Source organism: Staurois parvus, unplaced genomic scaffold, assembly GCF_062004578.1.
Source record: "Staurois parvus isolate SC_StPar_1 unplaced genomic scaffold, SC_StPar_1.0 ptg000390l, whole genome shotgun sequence".
In the NCBI taxonomy this organism is placed as follows: domain Eukaryota; kingdom Metazoa; phylum Chordata; class Amphibia; order Anura; family Ranidae; genus Staurois; species Staurois parvus.
Window position 1 is genome coordinate 4,596,828 of NW_028318186.1, and position 26,929 is coordinate 4,623,756.

At 41.9% G+C, this 26,929-nt stretch overlaps 1 protein-coding gene across 1 annotated transcript; it reads right to left on the minus strand.

The window, feature by feature from the left end:
* Positions 1-22,721, minus strand: LOC149455564 (cytochrome P450 2K1-like). Its single transcript, XM_089685985.1, has 9 exons — positions 22,536-22,721; positions 19,392-19,554; positions 13,914-14,063; positions 13,667-13,827; positions 11,377-11,550; positions 9,992-10,133; positions 6,566-6,750; positions 4,771-4,912; positions 1-367 (listed from the first exon to the last, which is right to left on the minus strand). Exons 1-9 carry the CDS (start codon positions 22,719-22,721, stop codon positions 186-188), a joined length of 1,485 nt encoding a protein of 494 aa, XP_089542111.1. The 3' UTR covers positions 1-185.
* Between the last annotated feature and the right edge of the window lie 4,208 nt (positions 22,722-26,929).

Genomic DNA, 26,929 nt, shown 5'->3' on the forward strand with positions numbered 1-26,929 from the left:
ACGAGAAAGAAAATTTGAGCTGATAGATCTGCTGGGGTTTCCAGTAGGGTGCTCAGTGAACCACAGGAGAAAGGAAAAAAAGACAAAAGGGAACATTTACAAGCTTGCTTGATTTGCTTGCTAACATACAGAAGCCAATTATTCCTAAATCTTATTTCTATACTTTAAAGCTTTGTAAATTAATTTTAAAACCGGGGAACAGCACAGATCCTGTGCTGTTTTGGCATATTGGTAAATCCAACATCTGGCATTAGATCTGAATCTCCGATTTCAGGAGGAAAATGGAACGTGAACTTCTGCAGCAAGCTGGTAAAAAAAATGAAAAGCTCCATTCTAGCCAAATTTTCTCCAGCGCAGGCTCTACGTCCTGAAAGAAGAGAAGTGTCGCATAAGTGATGAATAAAGCCAGTATAGTACCTCTTTAACAGTTTAACAGAAAGCCAAGCCAAGAGAGGTCATTATTGTAAGTGTCCAAAAGCATGTTGTTCAAGAGTATGGATAGGGTCCATGTATGCTGCTGGCCAGGATATATGCAAACTTTAGGTATTCACAATTCAGCAAATGGGTGAAGTAAATAGTGCTTTCTCCCTTCTGCTAAAGTGAACCTTTGGCTGCAGCCAAAAGTCAGTCATTTAGTGAAAACTACCTGCTGTTCAGGCTGCAAGTATCTTTGGTTGCTAAGATGCAACTGGCTATCAACCACGGAAGCAATGCAAGCTAGCTCCTGCAATTGATAATGTCACGATCGCTAGGAAGCAGGCAGCTGCACAATCTTTGGTTGTTAGGGTGTGATGATGTTAAATTTAAAAAAATAGGTGCCGGGTTTCTCCCAAAAATTCATACCAGGCCTTTACAATAGATAGGTGTCTGGCATTTTAAAGGGAGACCCTACATAATCCCCTACCAAAAAATGCTGTGAGGTCCCCCCGAATTCCAAGTGGTGTATTTATTTACTTTGTCAATTTTTTGTGAGTGAGTAACCAGGGGTATAATTAGAGATGAGCGAATTATTCAAAAATTCGATTCGGCTGATTCGCCGAATTTGCGGAATAAATTCGATTCAATGCGAATTTATTCGATTCAATGCGAATTTATTCGCTGCGAATTTAACTTATTAAAAGGGTTTCTAGGCTTCAGAGAGCCTTTATATTAGTGCAGAACACTGTACCTTTAATTTAAATGCCCTTGGAGTCTGCTGGGGAAGAGAAATAATACTGTCAGTCAGTATGACATGCAGATGAGTGCCGTCGATCTTAGAATCACCGCACACTTCACTCATTTGGGCAGTCACGGGGCCAAAACCAGAGTGTGGAGCCACAGTGTGGCGGTGGAGGCAGCAGCAATGGGAGGCCATACAGCACCCTATGACAAAATGGAACCCACCAGCAGTGTGAGGAGACCTGAAAGTGGCACATGGCAGAGTGTGGCGATGGAGACAGCAGCAATGGGAGGCCGTACAGGGACCCATGACACACTCTGGACCTGGCAGCAGCATGAGGAGGCGGTACAGGGGCCCATGGCAGAGTGGTGAAGCGTAAGCAGCTTCAATTGAAGGCCATACACAGGTCTATGTTAAAAAGTCCCCCCAGCAGCAGTGTGGGGAGACGAGTATCAAGAGTCCAATGGCAGAGTGGCGGAGCAGAAGCAGCTTCAATTGAAGGCCAATAGTGGTTGTGAAGCAGAAAGTCAGTTTATTGTACACAATCGGTCAATTGCAGCTTGCCGTTGGCTGGAAACTGTACGTTTGTGTCACTGGAATGCACTAATCACCAAAAAAAAATTACCGCCAGCCGGCGTGTAAATGGATTTAACTCTTTGAACGTACAATAGTGGTTGTGAAGCAGAAAGTCAGTTTATTTTGCACAATCGGCAAACTGCAGCACCAACTGTGCACGACAGCCACCAAAAAAAAAAAGGGTGTATGTCACTTTAAATTTTCAATTTTTTGATAGCTGTGGCCCTAAGTAATGATTCTGTGTCCCTGAGTAACAATTCTGTGTCCCTGAGTAACGATTCTGTGTCCCTGAGTAACGATTCTGTGGCCCTAAAGTCTCTGTGGCCCTAATGCAGGCCATAGATGGGTCGAAAATCGGCCGATTTTCGGATCGTTAGTGGGCTATTTGGTCGGCCGTTTTTCGGTATTTTGGCCGTTTTTTTTTCTGTAAAGTTGGAAAAAAAATCGGCCGATTTTGCCGATCGGCCGATTTTCGCGGCAATAGTGGGCAAATCGGACGATTTTTTGCCGATAAAAAATCTGCGCATGAGCAGTGACCTGCAAGAGGAAGACAAAAAGAAGAAAAAGAAGAAGAGGAAGAGGATGAAGAAGAGGATGAAGAAGAAGAAGAGGAAGAAGAGGATGAAAAAGAAGAGGATGAGGAAGAGGAAGAAGAAGAAGAAGAAGAGGATGAGGATGAAGAAGAAGAAGAAGAGGATGAGGATGAGGATGAAGAAGAAGAAGAAGAAGAGGAGGATGAGGATGAAGAAGAAGAAGAAGAAGAGGATGAGGAAGAAGAAGAAGAAGAAGAAGAAGAAGAAGAAGAAGAGGATGAGGATGAGGATGAAGAAGAAGAAGAAGAAGAGGATGAGGATGAAGAAGAGGATGAGGATGATGAAGAAGAAGAGGATGATGGTGAGGAAGAAGAAGAAGAGGATGAGGATGAAGAAGTAGAAGAAGAGGAGGAGGAGGAGGATGAAGAAGAAGAAGAAGAGGATGAAGAAGAAGAAGAGGATGAGGATGAAGAAGAAGAGGATGAGGATGAAAAAAAAGAAGAAGAAGAAGAGGATGAGGATGAAGAAGAAGAAGAAGAAGAAGAAGAAGAAGAGGATGAGGATGAAGAAGAAGAAGAAGAAGAAGAAGAAGAAGAGGATGAGGATGAAGAAGATGAGGATGAGGAAGAAGAAGAAGAAGAAGAGGATGAGGATGAGGAAGAAGAAGAAGAAGAAGAAGAAGAAGAAGAGGATGAGGATGAAGAAGAGGATGAGGATGAAGAAGAAGAAGAGGATGATGGTGAGGATGAGGATGATGATGAAGAAGAAGAAGAAGATGAGGATGATGAAGAAGAAGAAGAAGAGGAGGATGAGGATGAGGAAGAAGAAGAAGAAGAGGATGAGGATGAAGAAGAAGAAGAAGAAGAAGAGGAGAAGAGGATGAGGATGATGAAGAAGATGAGGATGAAGAAGAAGAAGAGGATGAGGTTGAGGATGAAGAAGAAGAAGAAGAGGATGAGGATGAGGAAGAAGAAGAAGAAGAAGAGGATGAGGAAGAAGAAGAAGAAGAAGAAGAAGAAGAGGATGAGGATGAGGATGATGAAGAAGAAGAAGATGAAGATGATGATGAAGAAGAAGAAGAAGAGGATGAGGATGAAGAAGAAGAAGAAGAAGAAGAAGAAGAAGAAGAAGAAGAAGATGAGGATGATGAAGAAGAAGAAGAAGAAGAAGAAGAAGAAGAAGAAGAGGATGAGGATGAAGAAGAGGATGAGGATGAAGAAGAAGAAGAGGATGATGGTGAGGAAGAAGAAGAAGAAGAAGAAGAAGAAGAAGAAGAAGAAGAAGAAGAGGATGAGGATGATGAAGAAGAAGAAGAAGAAGAAGAAGAAGAGGAGGAGGATGAGGATGAAGAGGATGAGGATGATGATGAAGAAGAAGAAGAAGAGGATAAGGATAAAGAAGAAGAGGATGAGGATGAAGAAGAAGAGAATGAGAATGAAGAAGAGGATGAGGATGAAGAAGAAGAAGAAGAGGAAGAGGATGAAGAAGAAGAAGAAGAAGAAGAGGATGAGGATTAAGAAGAAGAAGAAGAGAATGAGGATGAAAAAGAAGAAGAAGTAGGATGAAAATAAGAAGAATTCCAGTCCAGCAAAAAGTGTATCTGCAGAGAGCTCCGCTATTTCTGACAGTTCTCTGACAGTTCCTTCACATTTACAGCGGTTGAAACATTGTACCTATTTGTTTCTGAATAAAAACATCTGTATCCTAAATGGAAACAAATAGATACAATGTTTCAACCGCTGTAAATGTGAAGGAACTGTCAGAGAACTGTCAGAAATAGCGGAGCAGGGACACTTTTTGCCGGCTGTAGAAGGGATGAAAATCGGCCGATCAGGGAAAATTTGATTCGTGCATCCGAACTTTGCTAATTTTCGGATTCGGCGCGAATCGAATTTTTCCTAATATTCGAAACGAATTCCACTTCGTCATGTTCGATTCGCTCATCTCTAGGTATAATGTATCCCTTACTCAGTCACATAGGAGAGAGATGTACCTGGTGCATCCTTATTTTAAAGGGGGCTTCCAAATTCTTAAATTTACCCCAATGGACCTCCACATCTTTCTGGCAGTTGATGTGAGGAAGGGACCCCATTTCCAAAAATGCTGGTTTGCCACGGTTTACAGTGTTTTACTGCAATTTACTGTGTTTTGCCTCATTGTTCAGCGTTGGAGCGTTTTTACAGCTCTAACAACTCCTCTTGAAACCCACTAGTTCTGGGGGGTGTTTTCAAGCCAAAAAATGCTGATTACAGCCTATGGACACATAGGAAAACATGCTGGGGAGTTTACTGGCTGTAGAAAAAATGCCAAAAGCCAAAAACAGCCGCTGTAAAAACGTCCAGTGTGCATGAGGACTTATAATAGACAAAGTGACAGATTATCTTTAAATATGCTCCAGGAACAATTCTGTTTACACAGATGTGATTGTATTGATTAGTTATAACCATTTCCATATAATGAAATGAGGGCAGCTGTGATGATGCAGCAGAGAGAAATACAAACCTGCAGAGAATGGCATAAAGGCATCTTTCTTTACAAAATTTCCATGGGAATCTAGGAAATGATTTGGGTAGAATTCCTCCGGTTTTTCAAACTGTGTCTTGTCTCGCAATACAGAGGACAATAGAGGAATTATATATGTTTCCTAAAATAAATAGAAAATAAGTCTTACATAAAAATTGTATTACCGTATATACTCGAGTATAAGCCGAGTTTTTCAGCACATTTTTTGTGCTGAAAAACGGCCCCCTCGGCTTATACTCGAGTCAACATCTGCAGATAGTGGGGTGCGCCCCCCAGGGGGGGCGCGAGGCTCCGTCAAGGGGGGCGCGTACAGGGGTGGGCAGAGGGCTGCTGTCTCTTACCTAGCTCCCGATGATCCATCCAGGAAGCGCTGCTCCTTCCGTCACTCCGGCCACTCCCTCACTCCTGCCGCTCGGCTCCGCCTCCTCACCGGTGATTGGCCTCCAGAACTGTAGCTCAGGAAAGGTACACAGGCGGCCAATCACGGGCGAGGAGGCGGAGCCGAGCGGACCCACGAAAATCGAGTGAGGGAAAAGCCGGTAAGTGTGCAGTGCAGAGGTGCTGCTGCAACCACATATGCTGGCTGCAGCAGCACCATACTGCAACAGGGGTCAGCAAGTGTCATTGGTGTCAGTGGGAGGAATAGTGCCGCATCATTGGTGTCACTGATACTAATGATGGGGCATTATTCCTCCCACTGACACCAACGATGGGGCACTATTCCTCCCACTGACACCAATGATGGGGCACTATTCCTCCCACTGATACTAATGATGGGGCATTATTCCTCCCACTGACACCAACGATGGGGCACTATTCCTCCCAGTGATACCAATGATGGGGCACTATTCCTCCTACTGACACCAATGATGGGGCACTATTCCTCCCACTGACACCAATGATGGGGCACTATTCCTCCCACTGATACCAATGATGGGGCACTATTCCTCCCACTGACACCAATGATGGGGCACTATTCCTCCCAGTGATACCAATGATGGGGCACTATTCCTCCTACTGACACCAATGATGGGGCACTATTCCTCCCACTGACACCAATGATGGGGCACTATTCCTCCCACTGATACCAATGATGGGGCACTATTCCTCCCACTGACACCAATGATGGGGCACTCTTCCTCCCACTGACACCAATGATGGGGCACTATTCCTCCCACTGACACCAATGATGGGGCACTATTCCTCCCACTGACACCAATGATGGGGCACTATTCCTCCCACTGACACCAATGATGGGGCACTATTCCTCCCACTGACACCAATGATGGGGCACTATTCCTCCCACTGATACAAATGATGGGGCATTATTCCTCCCACTGACACCAACGATGGGGCACTATTCCTCCCAGTGATACCAATGATGGGGCACTATTCCTCCCACTGACACCAATGATGGGGCACTATTCCTCCCACTGACACCAATTTTTTACATTGACTAGTAGGTGCCTCATTTCCCACCCTCGGCTTATACTCGAGTCAATAGTTTTTCCCAGTTTTTTGTGGTAAAATTAGGTACCTCGGCTTATATTCGGGTCGGCTTATACTTGAGTATATACAGTAAGTGAGAAAGCTACTCTTCTGGTTTAATTTAAAGAACAACTCTGGTCTAAATAAAACATTTTGTGTGGTTTATAATAAGAAAGCATTTTTCTTCTCAACTCAAATGATATCCTCAGTAAAATCACATTTTCCTTTTAATGCTATGGTGTATTAGTAGCCTATAATTGAATTTTAAAGGATCTCAAACAGCTACCTTTGGGATAAAATAGCCCCTAAAAGTGACATCTCTAGTTGTCTCATGAGGAAGATTGAGGGGTACAAGATCGGCGAACCTCTGGATCTCATGTATGACGGCATTCGTATAAGGCATCTGTCCCCGATGGCTGTACGTAGGTTGTGCTAACCCAACAACTTTGGAGATTTCTTGTTGCACTTTCTCTGGAGGTAATAATAAAAAGTAAAAGGATTAAAATATATTTTTTCTTGCCAGCATTTTTTTGTTCTTCTTACATGGTAACCAAATACTATGACAAGCTATGTGTTAAGCTGGCCATACATTATGGGAATTTTGGCCAGTTCTTGATGAATCAGAAAAAATTGTCTTGGTGGGTTTCTCTTTCACCACCCTTCTGTCCAACATAATTTGATTAAAAAGTGAGGAGATGAATGATTGTTTTTAGGCAAAACAGCAGCTGCATCCAATCATATTTGGTAATTTTGTAGCTTCATGTGAACAAGGTGCCTTTTCAAAGGGCTTTCCTCTGGTAAAGTACTCCCCCATATTAATGGCATAGGGCCTGTTAAGGTTTACAAGGAGGGGAGGGTACACACTTTCCCCCTTTCCTGGCCTACTAGGTTGCATGCTCAGTTAAGGGTCTGATATGAAATTTGTGGGGGAGCCCACACTTTGTTTCTTGTCATAAGTGTAGAATCCCTCCTTAAAATGCATACCAAGGTCTATTTTTTTCTTTTTGTTACATTAACATCTACACGAGACCCTCAGTTAAGATAAAGGTCTAGTATGGCACCCACTGAAATCCTAACAACCAGTGGCTGTCCCAGCAGTCAACAGCTGGGAAGAGTCATTGGTTGTTAAGGAGCTAGCACCCAACGGCTCCCTAAACAAAGATTAGTTATCCCTGCTGCCAGTGGGGAATCCTGACTGAATGTAAATAAGAAAGCCAGTATTGAAATATAAACAGATTTGGGACACACCCCCCCCCCCCCCCCCCCAATCCATACCAGGCTCTTCGGGTCTGGTAAAAATTTTAAGAGGGGCCCCACGTAAAAAAAAAAAATATAATAATAATAACAAAAGCATGGGGTCCTGTCAGGATGGATCTTCTGTACAGACTTCTGTGCACAGGCTAATACATTTTAAATCTCTTGCTCACAAAAATTGGGCAAGTGCTAATGCGCATGGGCATAAGCACACGCACATTGATGCTCATACCCTTGTGAATATTTGTGCACGCAGGCTCACACGTACACTTGTGACAGATGCTGACATCAAACTGTCTATTTAAACTGGACTAGTGCTCAGGATCAGTGCTGCTTTGTTTTCAGCCTCCTTTGTTTCCTGTGTTCCTGTGATCCTGTATCATGATTCAAGTTATCTGACCCAGATTGTCCTTACTACCCTCTGAACTCTGCCTGGACTGACCTCGGCTTGTCCTCTGATATCCGCTTCTGTTTGTTCCATTGGCTTCTGCTTCACTGATCAGCTTCCAGATCTGGCTTGTACCTAGACCACACTTCTGCTTGTGCCTTGTACCTGATCCGCCCTGCCTGTGTATGACCGGGAATGTCTGACTGCTACTTGCCTGCTGCCACTGGTACTCGCCTACCACTCTGCTGATCCTGCCGATCTACAGTCTGCTACCAGGCACTGTTTCATCTGTCTTCAGTCTGTTGCCCAGCTGTGTGTCAATGTGCCTGCCTTACTGAAGACCCCTGACCACTTCATCTGCCCAGCGTGGACACTTTCTCTGCTGCTAGCAAGACTTACAGGCATTCATGCCACTCTGCAATCCTGTGCCTTCTGATTACACTACCAGAGGCCCCAAGTCAGAGGTGTAAGAGAGGCCTTCCTCATTATGTCAGGCTCAGCTACCAGGTATGTGATAGGTCCCTGCTAAATCCATACCAGGTTCAAAGGGGAACTCCACCCAAAAAAATGGGGTGGGGCCCTCCAAAATCCATACCAGACCCTTGTCCGAGCATTCAGCCCAGCAGGCCCGGAAAGGGGGGAGGGGGTGAGTGAACAGTTCCCCCCTCCACTTCTGAACTATACCAGGCCACAGGCCCTCAACATGGGAAGGTATTTTGTTGATGAGGACAAGGGCCTCTCACCCACAACCCTGGTCCAGTGACTGGGGGGTGAGGGGGGGGGGATTAGCTTATCGGAATCTTTAAGAAGAGGCCCTTCAGATCATGGCTACTCCCATGTGAATGATTATTGTGTACATAGTATCCCTGCTCATTCACCAAAAAAATGTCAAAAGTAAATAAAAACACAAGACAGTTTTCTAAAAGTCTTTCATTAAAATAAATTAATAAACATGTCCTCCAAAGTAAATCCATCATCAATCATGATGAAAGCCAGTCGCAGACCAGAATAAAAAAAAACCCACCAAACATCAAGGTTGTGGGGAAGAGGACCTCATCAACATGAGGACAAGGTGCTTTACCAGGATGGTCCCCCTTGAAAAAGTGCCTTCCCCATGTTGAGGGCATACGGACTGGTATGATTTGCAGGTGGGTTTGCTTGCTTGCTCCCCCTCCCCCTTTCCTGGCCTTCCAGGCTACATACTCGAATAAGGGTCTTGTAAGGATTTTGGGGGGACCCCCCATGCCATTTTTTTGGCGTGGGTTTCCCCTTAAATCCATACCAGACCTAAGGGTCTGTTATTGATTTGGGGGAGAACCCACAAATATTGGGGGGGGGGTTGGTGTAGGGTCTCCCTTAAAATCCATAATAGACCCAAAGGGCCTGGTATGGCTAGAGGGGACCCCCTCACTGTTTTTTTTCCAATGCTGCTTCTGTTGTTTACATTCTGCTGTCAGTGGGGAATCCTCCACTGACAGCAGGAATGACGCATCGTTGTTAGGAAGCCAGTAGGTGTCGGCTACTTAACCAATGACTAGTCCGTGCTGGCTGACAGAAGGGATGAGTCGCATTAGTAAAGAAATCACATTGAACATTAGCTCAAAATCCCACTGCACCAGTGTGAACCTAAGCTTAGTACAGTTGTTGCGGAAGGAGGTTAGTAAAGCTAAGCTAGTGATTTTATTAGGCTCAATGTTTCTGAGCTGCACTGAGTATTGATACTTCTGTCTTAGTGCCGGCCACCTCCTGTGACAAATTCATGTACCAGTTTCCTACAGGTATATGAATCAAGCACCAACATTTGTGATGCAGCTGTGAGATGGAAATTTAAAGAGTGCCTACAATGCTTTTTATGAATTTCACTGTATGTGCAAATTGTGAAAGACTCTTGAGAACCCCACCTCAGCCTCACACATTCATGTCTCCGGGAACCTGTAGCAGGGCAGTGGGAGAAGCACAGAGAAGGTGAGTAAAACCTGTCTACTATGATTTCTCAGATAAAGACATTTATTTGCCTATTTCCTATTCTTTTCAAACTACTGTACATTTTTGCCTTAATAAATATAATACCTTGTATCTCTGGGTATTTCATCATAAGCAGCAGACCCCAGCGCAGAGTGCTTGATGTTGTCTCCATTCCCGCAGTAAAAAGATTCCTTACCAGTCTGATTAGATTTTCATTATGAAAGTAGGAATGCGGGTTGACAGCCTCCTGCAAATCATAGGGGCAACACAGAGAGTATGGTGAGCTTTTCCCTGTAGCCAGCCACCTGGTGGCAAAATAATGCCACAATGTCTCAGGGCTTTATGGTGTTAAACCTGAGATCACATCACTGGAATATTGTGCTTCAGTCTACTGAGTCATGTTCAGTATGAAAAAGGGTCTATAAATTGCTATTGGGCTGTGCAAATATATACATGGGGTAAATACATGATGTTCCACATGTTGGGGGTCAGAAAATGTTTCCCTGTGGTGTCTTGCCTATCTATCTATCTATCTATCTATCTATCTATCTATCTATCTATCTATCTCTCTATCTATTTATCTATCTTTCTCTTTAATTCTGCTTACCTATCAGTTCACCTGAGTAACACGCAGATTATCTGCTTAGACCAGGGATCTCCAAAGGTTTACTGTCCTTCAGACTTTAGTAGTGTTGGAGTGCCCAGTGGGAGTAGAAAATGTCCCATCATCAGTAGGAGTAAAAAAAATGACATTGTGCTTGTAGTCAGTGGAAGGATCGGTATTACTAGGAGGAATATTGCCCTATCATTAGTATTAGTTGGAGGAACAGTGCCCCATCATTGGTATTACTAGGAGGAATAGTACCCCATCATTGGTATTACTAGGAGGAATAGTACCCCATCAATGGTATTAGTGGGAGGAATAGTGCCCCGTCATTGGTTTTAGTAGGAGGAATAGTGCCCCATCATTGGTTTTAGTGGAAGGAATAGTGCCCCATCATTGGTTTTAGTGGGAGGAATAGTGCCCCATCATTGGTGTCAGTGGGAGGAATAGTGCCCCATCATTGGTATCAAAGGAAGGAATAGTGCCCCATTCTTGGAATTAGTTGGAGGAATAGTACCTAATTGTTTATATTAGTGGGAGGAATTGTGCCCCATCATTGGTGTCATTGGAGGAAAAAATGCCCCATAGTTGGTGCCAGTGGAATAAATGGTGTTTCCTTGTTGGTTTCAGTGGGAGTAATAGTACCCCGAGGGCAGGATAGAGGTGAGCAAAGACCCACAGTTTGGATACCACTAGCTGAGACTAAAAAGAAGTTTGGAGGAAACAAGCCTAATTTTCAATTCACTGTTTGCCTTCAAATAGACCTAAGAGAGAATAGATATACAGAGCCAGAGATCCACAACATCTCATCTCCGGAATCCCCACGGAATACGCTTCTGGCTGGACAGAGAATTTGCCTGATATAATTTGTAAGACATAAATTTACCTCTTTTTGCCTCACAAGAAATGCGTCAATGAAACTTCTCTGGTCGTTCTCATCTAAGCTCTTCAGATGTTTTATGAATGTTTTTGTAATAAATTCAAACATTTCCTCCACATTTTTCATGATAGTTTTGTGGTTACCAGGAAGAAAACCCAAGAATGGGAAAATATTATATATCTGTTAAAATATAGAATGAAGTAATTAAATCGTTAAGCTGCAATGGTGATGTAGTTGCAATTTTTCTTATAGTAATGTTAAAAAATTCTGTTATATATTATGTATGAGAGATTTCCTGAACTCTTCTTTTAAAAAGGCTAGGTGCCTGACTCCTAATCCAAAGGCTTCTTTCAGAGCCCCTGAGCCAGGACAAGCATGTAGGTCAGGGGTTCCGACATTTTTTTTTACTCACTGGCTGCATACATGTTCCAGGATATGTTCGTGGAAAGCACTGGTGTCAGAAACAGCCAAGAAGCTAGAATTTTTAAAAGGAGGCGAGCGATGGCATGAACTCCTTATTTCTATTAGTAAATTCATGCCTTAAAACTGTGTGCACCTTAAAATTGTGTGTGCAATTTCACAGGTGTGCAGAATTTTAAGAATTATGTATGGTATCTACTCAATGCAACCTTATCTTTTATATTTCACAAAAATGTGGGCATTTTATTTTGTTTGCAATAAAATTCATTTTGGTGAATTTTCCTGAAAATGTGTTTGATAAACAGATAAACAGTTGCCCAAATATCACACAACATAAAAAATTGCAACTACTACCATTTTATTATACAGGGCTGCTTGCAGAATATATATATATATATATATATATACTGTATAGTCTGGAGGATAAAGTAATTTCTAGCAAAAAAATGCTGATTTTGCCATTTGTGCAAAAATTGTAGAAAAGTGGTAATGTAAAAATATCTTTTTACCTTCATTGTCATAATTCTACATGTCTAGATGGTTAGCACTTCTGCCTGGTAGTACTAGGGTCATTGGTTAAAATCCCAACCATGGCACCGCCTGCCTGGAGTTTGCATGTTCTCCCTGTGTCTGTGTTGGTTTCCTCAGGGTACTCCAGTTTCCTCCTACACCCCAAAGACATGCTGGTAGGCTAATCGGCTCTTGTCTTAAATTGGCCTTGGTATGTGTATGTTTAAATGTGAGTTAGGGACCTTAGATTGAACTCACATTTAAACATACCAGGGCCAAATTTAGACAGGAGCCAGTTAACCTACCAGTATGTCTTTGGGGTGTTGAGGGTTAGGGACTGATGTGAATGTACAATATATTGATGGCCTTATGAAGGACTTTGAGAGACATATCTGAAGCTTTCCAGATGTGCAGTAACATGCCACTCACCAATTGCCAGGAAGCTGATATTTTGGTTGAACTATACTCATAAATGGAACCCTTCCATGAATGCTCACTACTTTACCACAGAGTATTACAGTACTTGTACATGTCCAAATACACACCTAGCTGGATGAAAACAATTATTCTCTGGGTGATATTTAATATTAGTAGATATGTCTTTCTATACATAAATGATAAACTGTTTTCAACCCTCTACAAGGAGAATGTATACTACCATATCTTTAGTTCAATTAACCCACTGGAGTTGATTTACTAAGCCTGGAGAGTGCAAAATCTGGTGCAGCTGTGCATGGTAGCCAATCAGCTTTTAACTTCAGCTTGTTTAATTAAGCTTTGACAATAAAACCTGAAAGCTGATTGGTTTCTATGCACAGCTGCACCAGATTTTACACCAGTTTTAGTAAATCAACCACACAGTGACAGCAGGGGCAAGAATGTCATAAAACAGTTGATCCAAGCAATGATTTACAAGAGCAAAGACAACAGACAGATGAATAAGATATTTCCAGACAAAGATGCTTAGCATAACCTAATTCTAGAAAGGAAGACAAAACAATACTTGACAATTGGGTATTGCAGGTAGGTGGCACAGACAAGTGCAGAGTTCAGTGAATTTGTAGGAATAAAGCATGAGCAGACATAAGTCAGACAGACCTAATTATAGGGAATGAGCAGACAGATTAATCTTTTTATCAGTTAAAGGCTGAATGTCCAGCAGCCTACTTTAGCTTTCCCGAATACAGCAGATGTGCATTGCAGAGACCTGAGCAGTTCTGCAGTTCAGAGCAATGGCCAGTTGATGTTAAGGTTTAAGGCTGATTGCTACAGAGGTACATGTCCCACACTTTGGGAAACAAAGTTTACGTTAAAAGCTTATGCTAAACAAAAATTGGTGAAAATTAGGAAATACAGTATATATTACCCCAACTGTTAGACTTCCCAAAAGTCTGACATTTTCTGATGTCAAATTCAAAAGTCTCTTAAATTGTGGATCTTCATAGTCCATTCTGTGTCCAAGTAATAATGACACAATGATGTTCGCCACTGCAGCATTTACCATCATTGTATTGTCAAATGGCTTTCCTGCAATGGTAATTTAAAGCAAAAGTCAATAGCATATAATGTGCTAGGAAACTGAATTGTCCCTGTTATAACCAGTCAAATGTTACCTTTTAAAGATTCAAAACATTTAATTAGGTAAGAACATTCTTCAATAATTTTCTCCTCACTAGAACTTTTCCCCATCCCGAAATCACGCAAGGTTGTCAGGGTAAATCTTCTCATCACCTTCCAGTTTTCGCCACGTGAGTGAGCAACACCTGAATAAATTCAACATTGTGAGTATACATCTTTAATTAGACAGAAGGAACCATAGTGGCATGGGGATATATATTTATATTTTATGTTTTAGAGGGTTTTTCCCTACAATTTTAATTATTGTAAATATTTATTGAGGTAAATTACAGTCAGATACTACTGCAACAAAGAAAAACACTTGGTCTGGAAGCATCACAACTGGATGGTACATATATAAATGACAGTTAATTGAGAGTGTTGGAAACCATAGGTCAATATCATAAATGTAGATATCATGTGAAAAAGGACTACAGTATCATTGATACCTAAGACAACATAATGAAATATGAAAATGCATGTAGATGGTACCGAAGTATCACTGCCATGTACAGTATCTTATACAGTATGGTAGAACATTGACCTGCTAAAACAGTATTTTATAAAGTAGATAAAGAAATTATGAAATATCAGGGATGGAAAAGATTGTATTACCAAAAGGAAGAATGGTCCCACAACTCCCATATAGCATTGAATTTGCCCTGGTACATCCCATCTAGATCTAATTCCATATTCCATAGATCTAAACTCGAAATAAAAGTTAACAAATGATTCAAAGTTGGGATTTCTGCTGATTTCCAAAATCTAGGTATCAGCTGTTTAGCTACTGTTAACATATGTATCCCAAATTTTTTGGAATTTTTGGGGATTCCCTTGAATGTAAGTCCTAAAAGATAATATGATGGATCCAATGGAAGAGTTACATTTAAAAAACTGACATACTTGACTACATCCCAAAAGCTTTGGATCTGAGTGCAAAACCAAAAGATATGTGCTATGAAACCTCACAAACAAGAAAGGATTTCCCAGCACACTTACCAGCCAGCCTGCAAAACAACCAAATTGGCCCTTAATAACAGTTTGTGTTAAAAACAGAGGGTTTTGTTTGCACACAATTGCAAATACATACGTAAGCCTCAGTCCCACATCAAGGGTCCTCTATATACCACGGTCCTAACTCTAGAATTTCCAGAGCCTCCACAGTGGGAGCACACACAGTATATCAATGGATAGATTAAGGGCAAGTGTGCCTGGAGGGAGCCCATCCCTCTTTAAAGGCACAGGTGTGCACATGACGCCCAGTTGGCAAAATGACAACAAAGGCACCCAGTGTGTCCCTGCACCCAATTCAGCCAACTGTACAAAAATGGCAACTGTCTCAACCTATAACCTGCCATAGAAGCAAGATGCACATGGAAGGTCAATCCAGATCCAGATGAAGGAGCAATGTCATATGTAAACACCAAATCCTTATACAGGGTTCCTATAAAAAGGACCATGAGTACCGCATTAAACCAATAAAACCACCAACCTACAATGGGGCCAAGGAAAATGTAACAGCTCATACCTAACATCTGTTAACAAGCCCAGCAAATGTGGTAGCTCCCAGTCGTAGCCCGCCATGTGTGACTCACCGAGGTCAGTCACCATGATGGTGCGGCGTGTCCGCCCTAAATGTGGCTGTGGAAGTTACGTCAGATGCAAGCAGCGTTGAGAAAGCAACGCGCATGTGCCAAAGAGCCAATGGAGCAGGTGCACTTACAGGGGACAGGATGGCCCGCCCCCAAAGGAACGGGGACATGGCAAGCCACCCCATCATCACAATCCCAGGCGGGAAAGTGGGCAGACATATATACCAGCCCCAAGAGCGGCAACTATGGCCACCGCCACCTGCAAAAGACCGAGAGCCCAAAACACCACAATAAAAAATATTGCATAATACATAATATATATCAAGTGGATAATTACAACAAGGTGCATAAAGCACAAAAATCAATACAAATCTATAACAAAAATGCAAGGGCAGTTAGACACAGCTTGATATTGGACACATCTCACAGCAAATCAAAGAAGGGATGGTAATGAAGTAAGTGTGATAATGAACCCACAATATTGAATAGATTATAAATAGGGTTTATAGCTTAAAATTTAATTTAAACCAGGGAGTGTGGTGGCCTTAAGATGGTATATACAGCGTGCTTCTCACTGCAAGATATATTTATGAAAGTTACCTCCTATAGGATTTTCTTTTATGCATTCCAGTGCAGCAAACCTCACTACCTCAGTATTATTGTTATGGCATAGTCCCACATGTCTCCCTATCAGGGTAGATAGCAAGTTGTTATTAATGTAGTAAATATGGTCTTTTATTCTACGCCAAAGTTGGTCTTGCCCACATAAAATGCTCTGCATTGACAGAACATAACGTAAACAATGCCAATAGTTCGACAATCTACGTAATGTCTGATAGAATATAATTAGCCATCAGGCAAGTACAGTGATTGATTTAAATAAATCCAATTACAAAAATTACATTAAACACATTTCCAAGTACCACATACCTGATGATCCTTGTTAGGTCCTGCCTGTTCAAAATAACTGCTAGTAATAATATCCCTAATAGACTGGGCTTTCTTATAGGTAATTTCTGGATAATCCTTAACATATTTTCTTGAGGATGGTGTCGTTAGTCAATAAATACAAGTGCTGTTGGATAATCTGGCATATTAGCCCATGCTGCCTAGTAAATGGGGTGATTAATCTGACTGTATTTGGATTGGAATGTGTCTTTTTATGAAACAGAAACTCCTCCCTGGAAGAGTGATACACCTTATTATATGCCTTTTGAGGTGTAGTACATGAGTAACCTCATTGTAACAGCCTATCTTGCAGTGCTTCTGCCTCTCAAATACATTTTTAAGGATCGCCTAAAGTGGATAGATTAGGGTAGGGAGTTCCAGAAGATGAGAGAGGCTCTGGAAAATTCCTAGAGACATGCATGAGAGGAGGGGACAAGGGAGCTAGAGAGCAGGAGGTCTTGAGATGAGCTGAGAAAATGGTTTGGAGACAAGATTAGTAATGTAGCTTGGGGCAGAGTTGTGAATGGCTTTTTATGTTATCATTAATATTTTGAATTTTTTTTGTTGGGCAATGGGAAGCCAGTGGAGGGATTGACAGAGGGGGGGGGGCAGATACGGAATGGTTGGCAAGGTGGATGAGTCTGGCAGCAGCATTCATGATAGGCTGAAGAGGGGATAGCCTGTGATTAGGTAGGCCAATGAGGAGGGAGTTGCTATAATCAAGGTGAGAAACAACAAGGGAGTGAATAAGTTGCATAGTGGTTTCAATGATTAAAAAGGGGCATATTTTGGAGATGCTACGGAGGTGACGTCTACAAGATTTGGACAGTGATTGGATTTGGGGCTGAAAAGACAGGTCAGAGTCTAGGACTACACCTAGTACCCTGGCGTAGGAGAGGGACTAATGGTTGTATTATTGATCTTGATGGAGAAGCCAGGGGAAGGAGCACAGGCAGGAGGTAATATTATGAGCTCAGTTTTACAAAGATTGAGTTGGAGGAAGTGGTGTGACATCCATGCTGATATGTCAGATAGTAAATTAGTAATGCGAGAGGAGACTAAAGCAATGAGGTGAGGCTTTGGAGAAAATTTTAGTAAGCTCTTTAGTAATGGCAAGATCAAAAGAGGAAAGTTGAGGATGGTTTTATATAGGGTATGTTAAGTGAGATAGATATCTGTGCAGTGGAGATGCCCCCACAAATTGCATAATTCTTGTTTTTGAAGTGATTGGCAATCTCGTTAGCAGTGAGTGAGTTACTGGGTGGAGGTGGTGGTGGAGAAAGTAAAGAGTTAAAAGCAAAGAAGAGACACTGAGGATTGGATGACAAAGTATTAATAAGAGTGACAAAGCAGTCTTGTTTGGCAGCATGGAGGGAGGAATTGTATTTTAAGAAGGCAGATTTATATAGCTTGCTGGGATTTGGTTCTACACCAAAGATTAAGATTTCTGGTGTCGTTACATACATAGTTACATAATCTGTCTGCCAAGGTTGTAATGAGTCGGGACTTAATACTTCATGTAGTTAGAGAAGCAAGTGAGATCAGTGAGCATGAAAGTGAACTGTTGTAGAGAGAAGTGGCCAGGTCAGGGCAGAACAGGGGAAAAACTTTGTTCATAGAGGTGGTCGCTTGCAGAGTAGAAAAGAGAAATATTAAAGTGGTGAAGGTTTCTGCAGGCAATTGTTTTCTGCTTGGAGGGATAGGTGGTTGAAGACAAGGACACTGTGAAAGTAATGAGGTTGTGATAAGAGAGAAGAAAGGGGGGTTGGTGAGGTGAGGTTGAAGGGAGTGTCCATTGTGTTAGGTAAAAAGAAGAGGTTAAGTTGAAAAGTTGGGATGTACTGTAGCTGGGCAGTTAACATTGATGGGGATGATAAAAATCACCAAGAATGACAGCGGGTAATTCAGAGGAGTGAAAGTATGGTAGCCAGGCAGAGAAGTCATCAAGAAAGCGTGACAACAGTCCAGGAGGCCAATGAATCACTTCAATCCTAAGAAAAATGGAAGAAAACAGCTGAATGCAATGAGTCTCAAAAGAAGATAAGAATAGAAAGAGGGGGGTAGGAAGAACTTGAAGGGTGCTCAGTGGGGATAGAAGCAAACCAAATCCACCTCCTTTCGGACCACTAGGTCTGGGTTAGTGAGTACAGTGGAGGCATCCCTGGGAGAGGCAGAATCTGACACTTGAAGCCAGGTTTGTGTAATTGCAAGTAGGTTCAGGGAGTGGGAAACAAATAAGTCATGGGCAGAGGTTAGACTTTCCTAACCTTCATGCTTAGTTCACAGCAGTAACCCAAAAAGTATTGAAGCCAGAGACATACATTCAGTTAACAATTTTGGAAGAAAACCAAAATAGGTAGCCTCTATGTGTATCTTAGTACATGTTTCCTTTAAATCTGATCTCCAGGGAAACAGCTAAACAAAGATACAAAGATAAGTAGCTGTTTTATCTGCCAAAGGATTTGTATTTACATTCATCCATTCTTAAAACTTACATAGTTCTGTCACACAGCACAGCCCTGTCTGTGTTTAAAAATCCTGTTTTTTTCTGCTGCAGTTAAAACAGAAATATGGCCAAACCTCTTCTCTTTATCACAGGACTATACTTACTTTTGCTCTTCTGTGACCTAGAATCAGCTGACAGTGGGCTAAAACCTACTGTTGGTTGACATGTCAGAAGCCGGTCCAGGCTCCACAAGGATCCTGACAATAATGTCGGGATCCACCCAGATGCCTGACTGACTGACTTACACTGCTTGCATTTAATATACATATATTATGTATTATTATACATACATTTAATATACATATATTATATATTATTATACATACATAATATACATAGTATTACTGAAAACAACATTGTATTAATGTGTGTCTTTTATATCTGCCTGGAATTAGTTTTAAAGCACATCTGTCAAAAAACTGACTCACCCAAATCCTTGTCCATTTTTTGAAATATTCCAGTTTTCCCTCTTTCCCCAAACTCTTCAGCGTGATTGACAAGAGCATCTTTTACGGTTTCATATCCAGCCAATACCACAATTTTTTTTGTACCCATTTGAACACTGAACACTGGGCCATATTTCTTTGCAAGCTTAGATAAAACAGAAACAAAAAGATATAAAGCACATTAATTTGAGTTTTTCCTCCACTCTATCAATCTAAAACTAATAATACCTCCTATTAAGGGGAACCGCAAGATGCCTGTTGTCATGCTCTCCCCCCTCTACCCCATCATATAAGGAGTGTGAACATTGCTTATTGAAGGTTTGTAGTAGTAGTGTTATGTAAGCAGCGTGCCAGGTTGCTGTACATAGTCTGTGGTTTTCTGTCATATCACTGTGCTATGCTGTAGACTACTGCAGGGTACATACTTATGATGGGGATGGTACCTTTTAGATGAACTTGACTTTGTTTCATCTTTTAATTTTTCATTAAAATTACAATAGTGCTTTAAGACAGATATTTAACTCATGCATTACTTATGTGAGGACCAGTCTGCTGAAGCTGCTTTGCATGCTAGTCTTTATGAGTTTTATTTATTTTTTTTATCTGAAATAAGCTATTGATTTTTTTGAGTGGGGAGTTTGTTTTTCTTGTTTTTTTCTATGTGGTCACAGTTCAGCTTAACAGTTGACCATAGATGGTTATTTTTTTTTTCTATTCAGCTAGCTGGCTGAGCAAAAAAAAAAAAACAGATTCCTCCACCATACAAACAAAGCCAAGGTCAAGGAGAGACCGCAACACACTGACCAAGATTTGGCATTCCATGCCGAAATGTCAAAATTTTGATCCATCTATTGCCAATTTAAGATAATTTATTTACTGCATTTATTGTGTTGCTAATCACTGCCTCGTATTAACTCATTATTTTGGTCTCCTCCTCAAAAGGTATCAGAGTGCTGAACATGTCCTAAATGCTGAGCCACTGATGCAGAGAGAAGAGTCCTCACTCCTCAGAGCATGTTCGTGTTCCTTAACCAGAGAGTTACTCATTGCTGCTGGTGCAATCTTTGCAGCATGACCAACACTTCGTTCCAGAACTGTAAATTGTTATACATTAGACAGTTGGCATGCAGCTGATATTGGTGCAGTATGGCCAGTTAAAGTGGCAAAAAGTGTCCAAAAACCCTCCTGGCCTGACAAAGAACCTTTTTTAAGCCAGAGTATTATATAATGAACCACAGCACCACAAGGATGTGGACATGTGCATGGCAAAGTATGTGTTTGACTTTTCCTTAGTGAAAGGCAACCTGTAGATTTGTGCCATTGCCATAAATCCTTGCTTGGTGTGACTGTGACCTCCCCCCCTAGAGAATCTGAAAAAAAACAGCACTTAATCTTTTGTATAATATTTGGGGTGCTTGGGTGAGACTTCTGATTCCAAGGAGTTGGGGGGGGGGGGTGAGGCCAGGGAGGACATGGGAGAACAGCTGATTGATAGCTGTCACTAACTCCAGTGGGGTGCCCTGCATTGAATACTTCCTAGCCACCAGACGATTAACCCAGTGTATGGTGATGGATATGTAGTTTCCCATTCCTTCCTTACTGCACCACCATCCATGGTCATGTGCACCCTGCTACTGACAGCGTGGCACAGTGGCACAAACATTTTACCATCCACATGATGGTTAAAGGCAAAGCATGGCCTTCTGGGCAAAATAATGATGTCTGGGTAACTGCCATTGTGGTGTAGCACAGGCCATATTCTTGCTGAAGGGAGCAGATTCCAGTACAGGGGCGGACTGACAATTCATGGGGCCCCCAGGCAATAGGGGATCATGGGGCCCCTGTGTCCTTGCCCAAACTCAAAAAAGCCTATGAAAAAGGTACCAGGGGCATCTCATGGGTCCCCCTACTGAACCCGGTCCCTCGGGCAGTGCCCGAGTTTCCAAATGGTCAGTCCGCCCCTGTTCCAGTAGCTGAAATGGGAGCAATTGCAAAGACAGCAGTTTTGACAAACATAAAAGTCGATGCTGAGCATGGCGATGTTTGAGAGACATATCTATCCTCCAGTTCAGCAGCTGCAAAAGAGCAACTTGCCATGGGAAGTATGCCACTGGAGATGGCAGGGTCAAAGTAGGAAAATGCTGCAGAGATTTAAAGTGTTAATAAAGTCACAACATAGAAATCAATCTATATATGCAGTAAAGCATGCATGTTATATTCTGAGGGGTTAATCCTCTGCACTGTGTAAAAACATATTGTGTGGAGTCACTCTGCACATGCTCAATTTGGTGTGTATTGCTAGAGAGGTTTTTCTTTCTTGAGAGAGTGCATGTGATCAGCACTGTCCAGACAGAGTTCAGGGGTCCTGCATCCTCCTAGAGCAGAATGAAACTCCTCCTACAAGCTTTAACCAGTGCTCAGCTGGATACTGATAGAAGCCACAAGACTGATATATACTACTGATAAGAAAAGGTATTTAACAGTTTATATTTACTAAAATAATTGCATTTCCATATTGTGTGTACTGTGAGAGACCAGATATAGTGAATGCAGGGTCCTGGGTTTAGTAACACTTTAAGACTTCACTTTATACTTCTCAGCATGGTCCTATGACCCAGTTTGTCACTTGATGTGGCTCTGTAACCCCTTGTGAGACTTTCCTACATCCCTGGGGGTCGGCAGATTCTGAATGTTATAGTGCTCTGTATTAAAACATGTTTCCATAGTTACCTAATTAAATATTTGGGTTGAAAAAAGGCACAAGTCCATCTAGTTCATTCAAAAGAAAAAAAACAAACAAATGGAAAACCTCCATAAATGAAATCCTATACCCACAGTTGGCCCACAGGAAGGTCAACTGAAAAAAACAAACAATAAAGCATGACCCAGTTTATTCCAGCAGGGGGAAAATCCCTTCCATTCTTTTTAATGAATGCAATATAAAAGGAATGCTCATAATTGCCCATGAAAATGTAAAATAATTTGTTGAAATTGTAAATATTTTAACTGCTTTAACATTTCTTAATTTTTTTCCAAAGCATCCTTTCAAATCAAAAACTTTTTCCAAGTAAAGTAAAACTATATATGCCAACCATCATATCATTTTGGGTACACCAGTTGTCTTACCTCTAGATAAGTAAAGTGAGGTTTCTTTAAATCCATAATATGTAAATTTCCAATGAGTGGCACAGCCCATGGTCCAGGAGGGAAATTTTTGACATTGCCTTTGCTCCACTGATACAGAATATTAAGAATATATAATATGGATAGAGCCAACACAATGTATGTAGCTACAGAGAATTCTAAATCCATTGTTGCTATAGCTATTGGAAAAGTTTGAACTTGGCAGTTAATGGACAGCTATTTATTTTCCGTCTTTATTAACAGAAGGAAGTCTTTCACCTTCATTCCAGTGCAGAAGGAGGTCTTTCACCTTTATTCCAGTGATATGCTCAGTCCCGTGCAAGTTAATAACAAATGATATTAAGAAATGTCAAGTTTAAGTTACCCGTTAAAAAAACAACAAACAAAAATCGTTTTAAGAAAAATTATACTTGATTCATTAGAAAGTAGAATATATCAGGTGTTAAAGGACAGCTGTACCTTTTCCTAAACTTTCTGTAAGTCACCCTCCCACTCTACCTAAGTTGAACTGTACCCCCCACCTCAACTGTGTCAGCCTCTGCCATTTCTTTCTCCTCTTTTGCTAGCTTCATCGTCTTGCTTTGCCCACTGGGTTGTCACTGATGATATAACTTCTACCCATGCACACTGATATCAAGAATGGGCCAGGACTGTACATTGTAGGGTGCATGCACTACAGTCAGTGTACAGACTTATAACGTTTGTACTATCAAATGACCCTACATGCTAAAAAAAAAAGTTTAAAAATCTTAGCTCTTGCTTTAACCCAGTTCCGAAAATGGTAACTTGTCTACATCCATGTTATGAACCAAGTAGCTTGCTCAGTAAACAGAAGATCTGTGTTAAGGTTGCCCCTTGTTATTGCAATTTGCTCTTTGTCATCTAATGCAAAGCTACTTGCTTGAACCTGCCACCCTAGAGCTGTTTATTCTATTTTGCATATATACATAAGTACTGTGCTTTAAGCTAAATCTTTAACTGTGCATTCTTTTTTCTTACTATTGTTTCAGCTCCATTTATATCAGAAGCCACTAAATCAGAAAACCATGGAGCTGAGCAAGCTAGAAAATGATATAGGGGTTCTTTTTATTATAATTAACATACTTTAACCACTCCCCTTCTAATTATGTGTGCAGAGCTGGTAGAAAGAGTACAAATTAAATGAGAACTTTAGCCTTTTTGATATGTTATAGGTATACATGTGAAAAAAATTGCATAATATAAAATCTTCCATCAGCAAGGGAATTGAAGATGAACCGTGGCTGGGTCTTCCAACATGACAATGATCCCAAACATACCGCCCAGGCAATGAAGGAGTGGCTTTGTAAGAAGCATTTCAAGGTCCTGGAGTGGCCTAGCCAGTCTCCAGATCTCAACCCCATAGAAAACCTTTGGAGGGAGTTGAAAGTCCGTGTTGCCCAGCGACAGCCCCAAAACATCACTACTCTAGAGGAGATCTGCATGGAGGAATGGGCCAACATACCAGCAACAGTGTGTGCCAACCTTGTGAAGACTTACAGGAAATGTCTGACCTCTGTCATTGTCAACAAAGGATATATAACAAAGTATTGAGATGAACTTTTGATATTGACCAAATACTTATTTTCCACCATAATTTGCAAATATATTCTTTCCAAATCAGCCAATGTGATTGTCTGGATTTTTTTTCTCATTTTGTCTCTCATAGTTGAGGTCTACCTATGATGCCAATTACCGGCCTCTCTCATCTTTTTAAGTGGGAGAACTTGCACAATTGGTGGCTGACTAAATACTTTTTTGCCCCACTGTATATATATATTTACATGACTTAATTTTTCCAGATAGGGGGCGCCCACGCTCCCTACCCGTGCCGCTATTGGCATGACGATCACCGGGTCCCGCCTGCCGATTCTTGGCCGGGACTCGGTGAACGTCGGCGGAGCTGACAGGAGAGGGGTCTGCATGTAAACAACACAGATTTCTCCCCTATCAGTATGAACAGGCTGATTTTTAAAGCTCTGCACAGCAGAGCAATACAAAGCAGCTTGTCTCCCTAGTAAAATACACACAGCACACAGTTAACCCTTTCATCGCCCCAGATGTTAACCCCTTCCTACCCAGTGTCATTAGTACAGTTTCAGTGCTTTTTATAAACACTGATCACTATTAGTCACTGGGGATGTCAGTGGCAGTTAGTCAGCCCCCCCCCCCCTTAGTGTCAGAATGCTCTCCGCAGTCCTGCAGTCTGTTGCTGGTTGCTGCCATTACTAGTTAAAAAAAAAATAACAAGTATATATACCGCCATTTGTAGACGCTATAACTTTCACACAAACCAATTAATTTACATGTGTTGGGATTTTTCTTTAGCAAAGACATGTAGCAGAATACATTTTGGAATAAATTTATGAAGAAATTTAATCTTTTACATTTTTTTACTGTATAAGTTTTATAGAAAAAAAATCAAAAATATTGTTTCTTTTTTTCACAATTGGTGGTCTTTTTTTGTTTAGAGCGCAAAAAATAAAAAATGCACAGGTGATCAAATACCACCAAAAGAAAGCTCTATTCGTGGGTAAAAGAATATGCATTTCATTTCCGTACAACGTTGCATGACAACACAATTGTCAGTTAAAGTAACGCAGTGCCGTATTGCAAAAAATGGCCTGGTCAGGAAGGGGGGTAAATCCTTTGGAAGGCAAGTGGTTAGTGTGTGTTACTACATTAAACAGAATGCACTCATGTACTGTATGGTTAAAGATGTTTTAATAATATGTGGGCAGCCGTATTTATTTATTTATTTTCATTTACATACAATTTCACCCAAATAAAGAAAAAATACAAAACATATCAAAAAGATAACTTTTCACATAAAAAATTCAATAACTTCCCTTATAACTAAACTTGTAGCACATACTGTAGGAGTGAGTGAATCTTCCCAGATTCAATTTACAGGGGGTTTCTTTGCATACTGCTTGAAATCTATAAAGCCCAAAATCAGCATTGAACCCTCCTGAAGTCTATGAGGGGCAATTCTTGATACTAAATTCTGAAGTTTTGAGACTATTAGGCAAGGTATTGCCATGGACAATGACATTTAACAAAGCAAAAAAAAGAAATAGTGTATAGCAGAGATTAGAGATGAGCGAAGTATTCAAAAATTCGATTCGACTGATTCGGCGAATTCGTGGAAAAATTTTGATTCGAGTCAAATATATTCGCTGCGAATTTAACTTATAAAAGAGTGTTTCTAGGCTTCAGAGAGCCTTTATATTAGTGCAGAACACTGTACCTTTAATTTAAATGCCCTTGGAGTCTGCTGGGGAAGAGAAATAATACTGACAGTCAGTATGACATGCAGATGAGTGCCGTCGATCTTAGAATCACCGCACACTTCACTCATTTGGGCAGTCACGGGGCCAAAACCAGAGTGTGGAGCCACAGTGTGGCGGTGGAGGCAGCAGCAATGGGAGGCCATACAGCACGCTATGACAAAAATGGAAACCACCAGCAGTGTGAGGAGACCTGAAAGTGGCACATGGCAGAGTGTGGCGATGGAGACAGCAGCAATGGGAGGCCGTACAGGGACCCATGACACACTCTGGACCTGGCAGCAGCATGAGGAGGCGGTACAGGGGGCCATGACAGATTACGGGCCTGGCAGCAGCATGAGGAGTTGGTACGGGGGCCCATGGCAGATTACGGGCCTGGCAGCAGCAATGGGAGGCCGTACAGGGACCCATGACACACTCTGGACCTGGCAGCAGCATGAGGAGGCGGTACAGGGGCGCATGACAGATTACGAGCCTGGCAGCAGCAACTTGGACAGGAGGACGTTCAGCTTCTGCACCGTCGGGTGCGTGCTCGCAAACTGTTGTCTCTTGGAAACGGATTCCAAGAAAGACTGCTGACGGAATCCGTGAAGAGGAGTAGCAGGAGAAGGAGCATCTGAACGAGCGGAATATGCCAACAAGCGACAACAGGGGCCCATGACAGATTACGGGCCTGGCAGCAGCATGAGGGGTCGGTACGGGGGCCCATGGCAGATTAGGGGCCTGGCAGCAGCTATGGGAGGCCCGTAATCTGCCAGCACCCTATGACAAAAAATGGAACCCACCAGCAGTGTGAGGAGACCTGAAAGTGGCACATGGCAGAGTGTGGCGATGGAGACAGCAGCAATGGGAGGCCGTACAGGGACCCATGAGAGACTCTGGACCTGGCAGCAGCATGAGGAGGCGGTATAGGGGCCCATGGCAGATTAGGGGCCTGGCAGCAGCTATAGGAGGCCCGTAATCTGCCAGCACCCTATGACAAAAAATGGAACCCACCAGCAGTGTGAGGAGACCTGAAAGTGGCACATGGCAGAGTGTGGCGATGGAGACAGCAGCAATGGGAGGCTG

Coding starts and splice junctions, on each gene's coding strand:
- LOC149455564 (XM_089685985.1), bottom strand. CDS start 22,721: ATGGATTTAGAATTCTCTGTAGCTACATACATTGTGTTGGCTCTATCC. Junction 4,913..6,565: donor GGGGCTATTTTATCCCAAAG/GTAGCTGTTTGA, acceptor TATTTATTTTAG/GAAACATATATAATTCCTCT. Junction 368..4,770: donor CTTTATGCCATTCTCTGCAG/GTTTGTATTTCT, acceptor CTCTTCTTTCAG/GACGTAGAGCCTGCGCTGGA.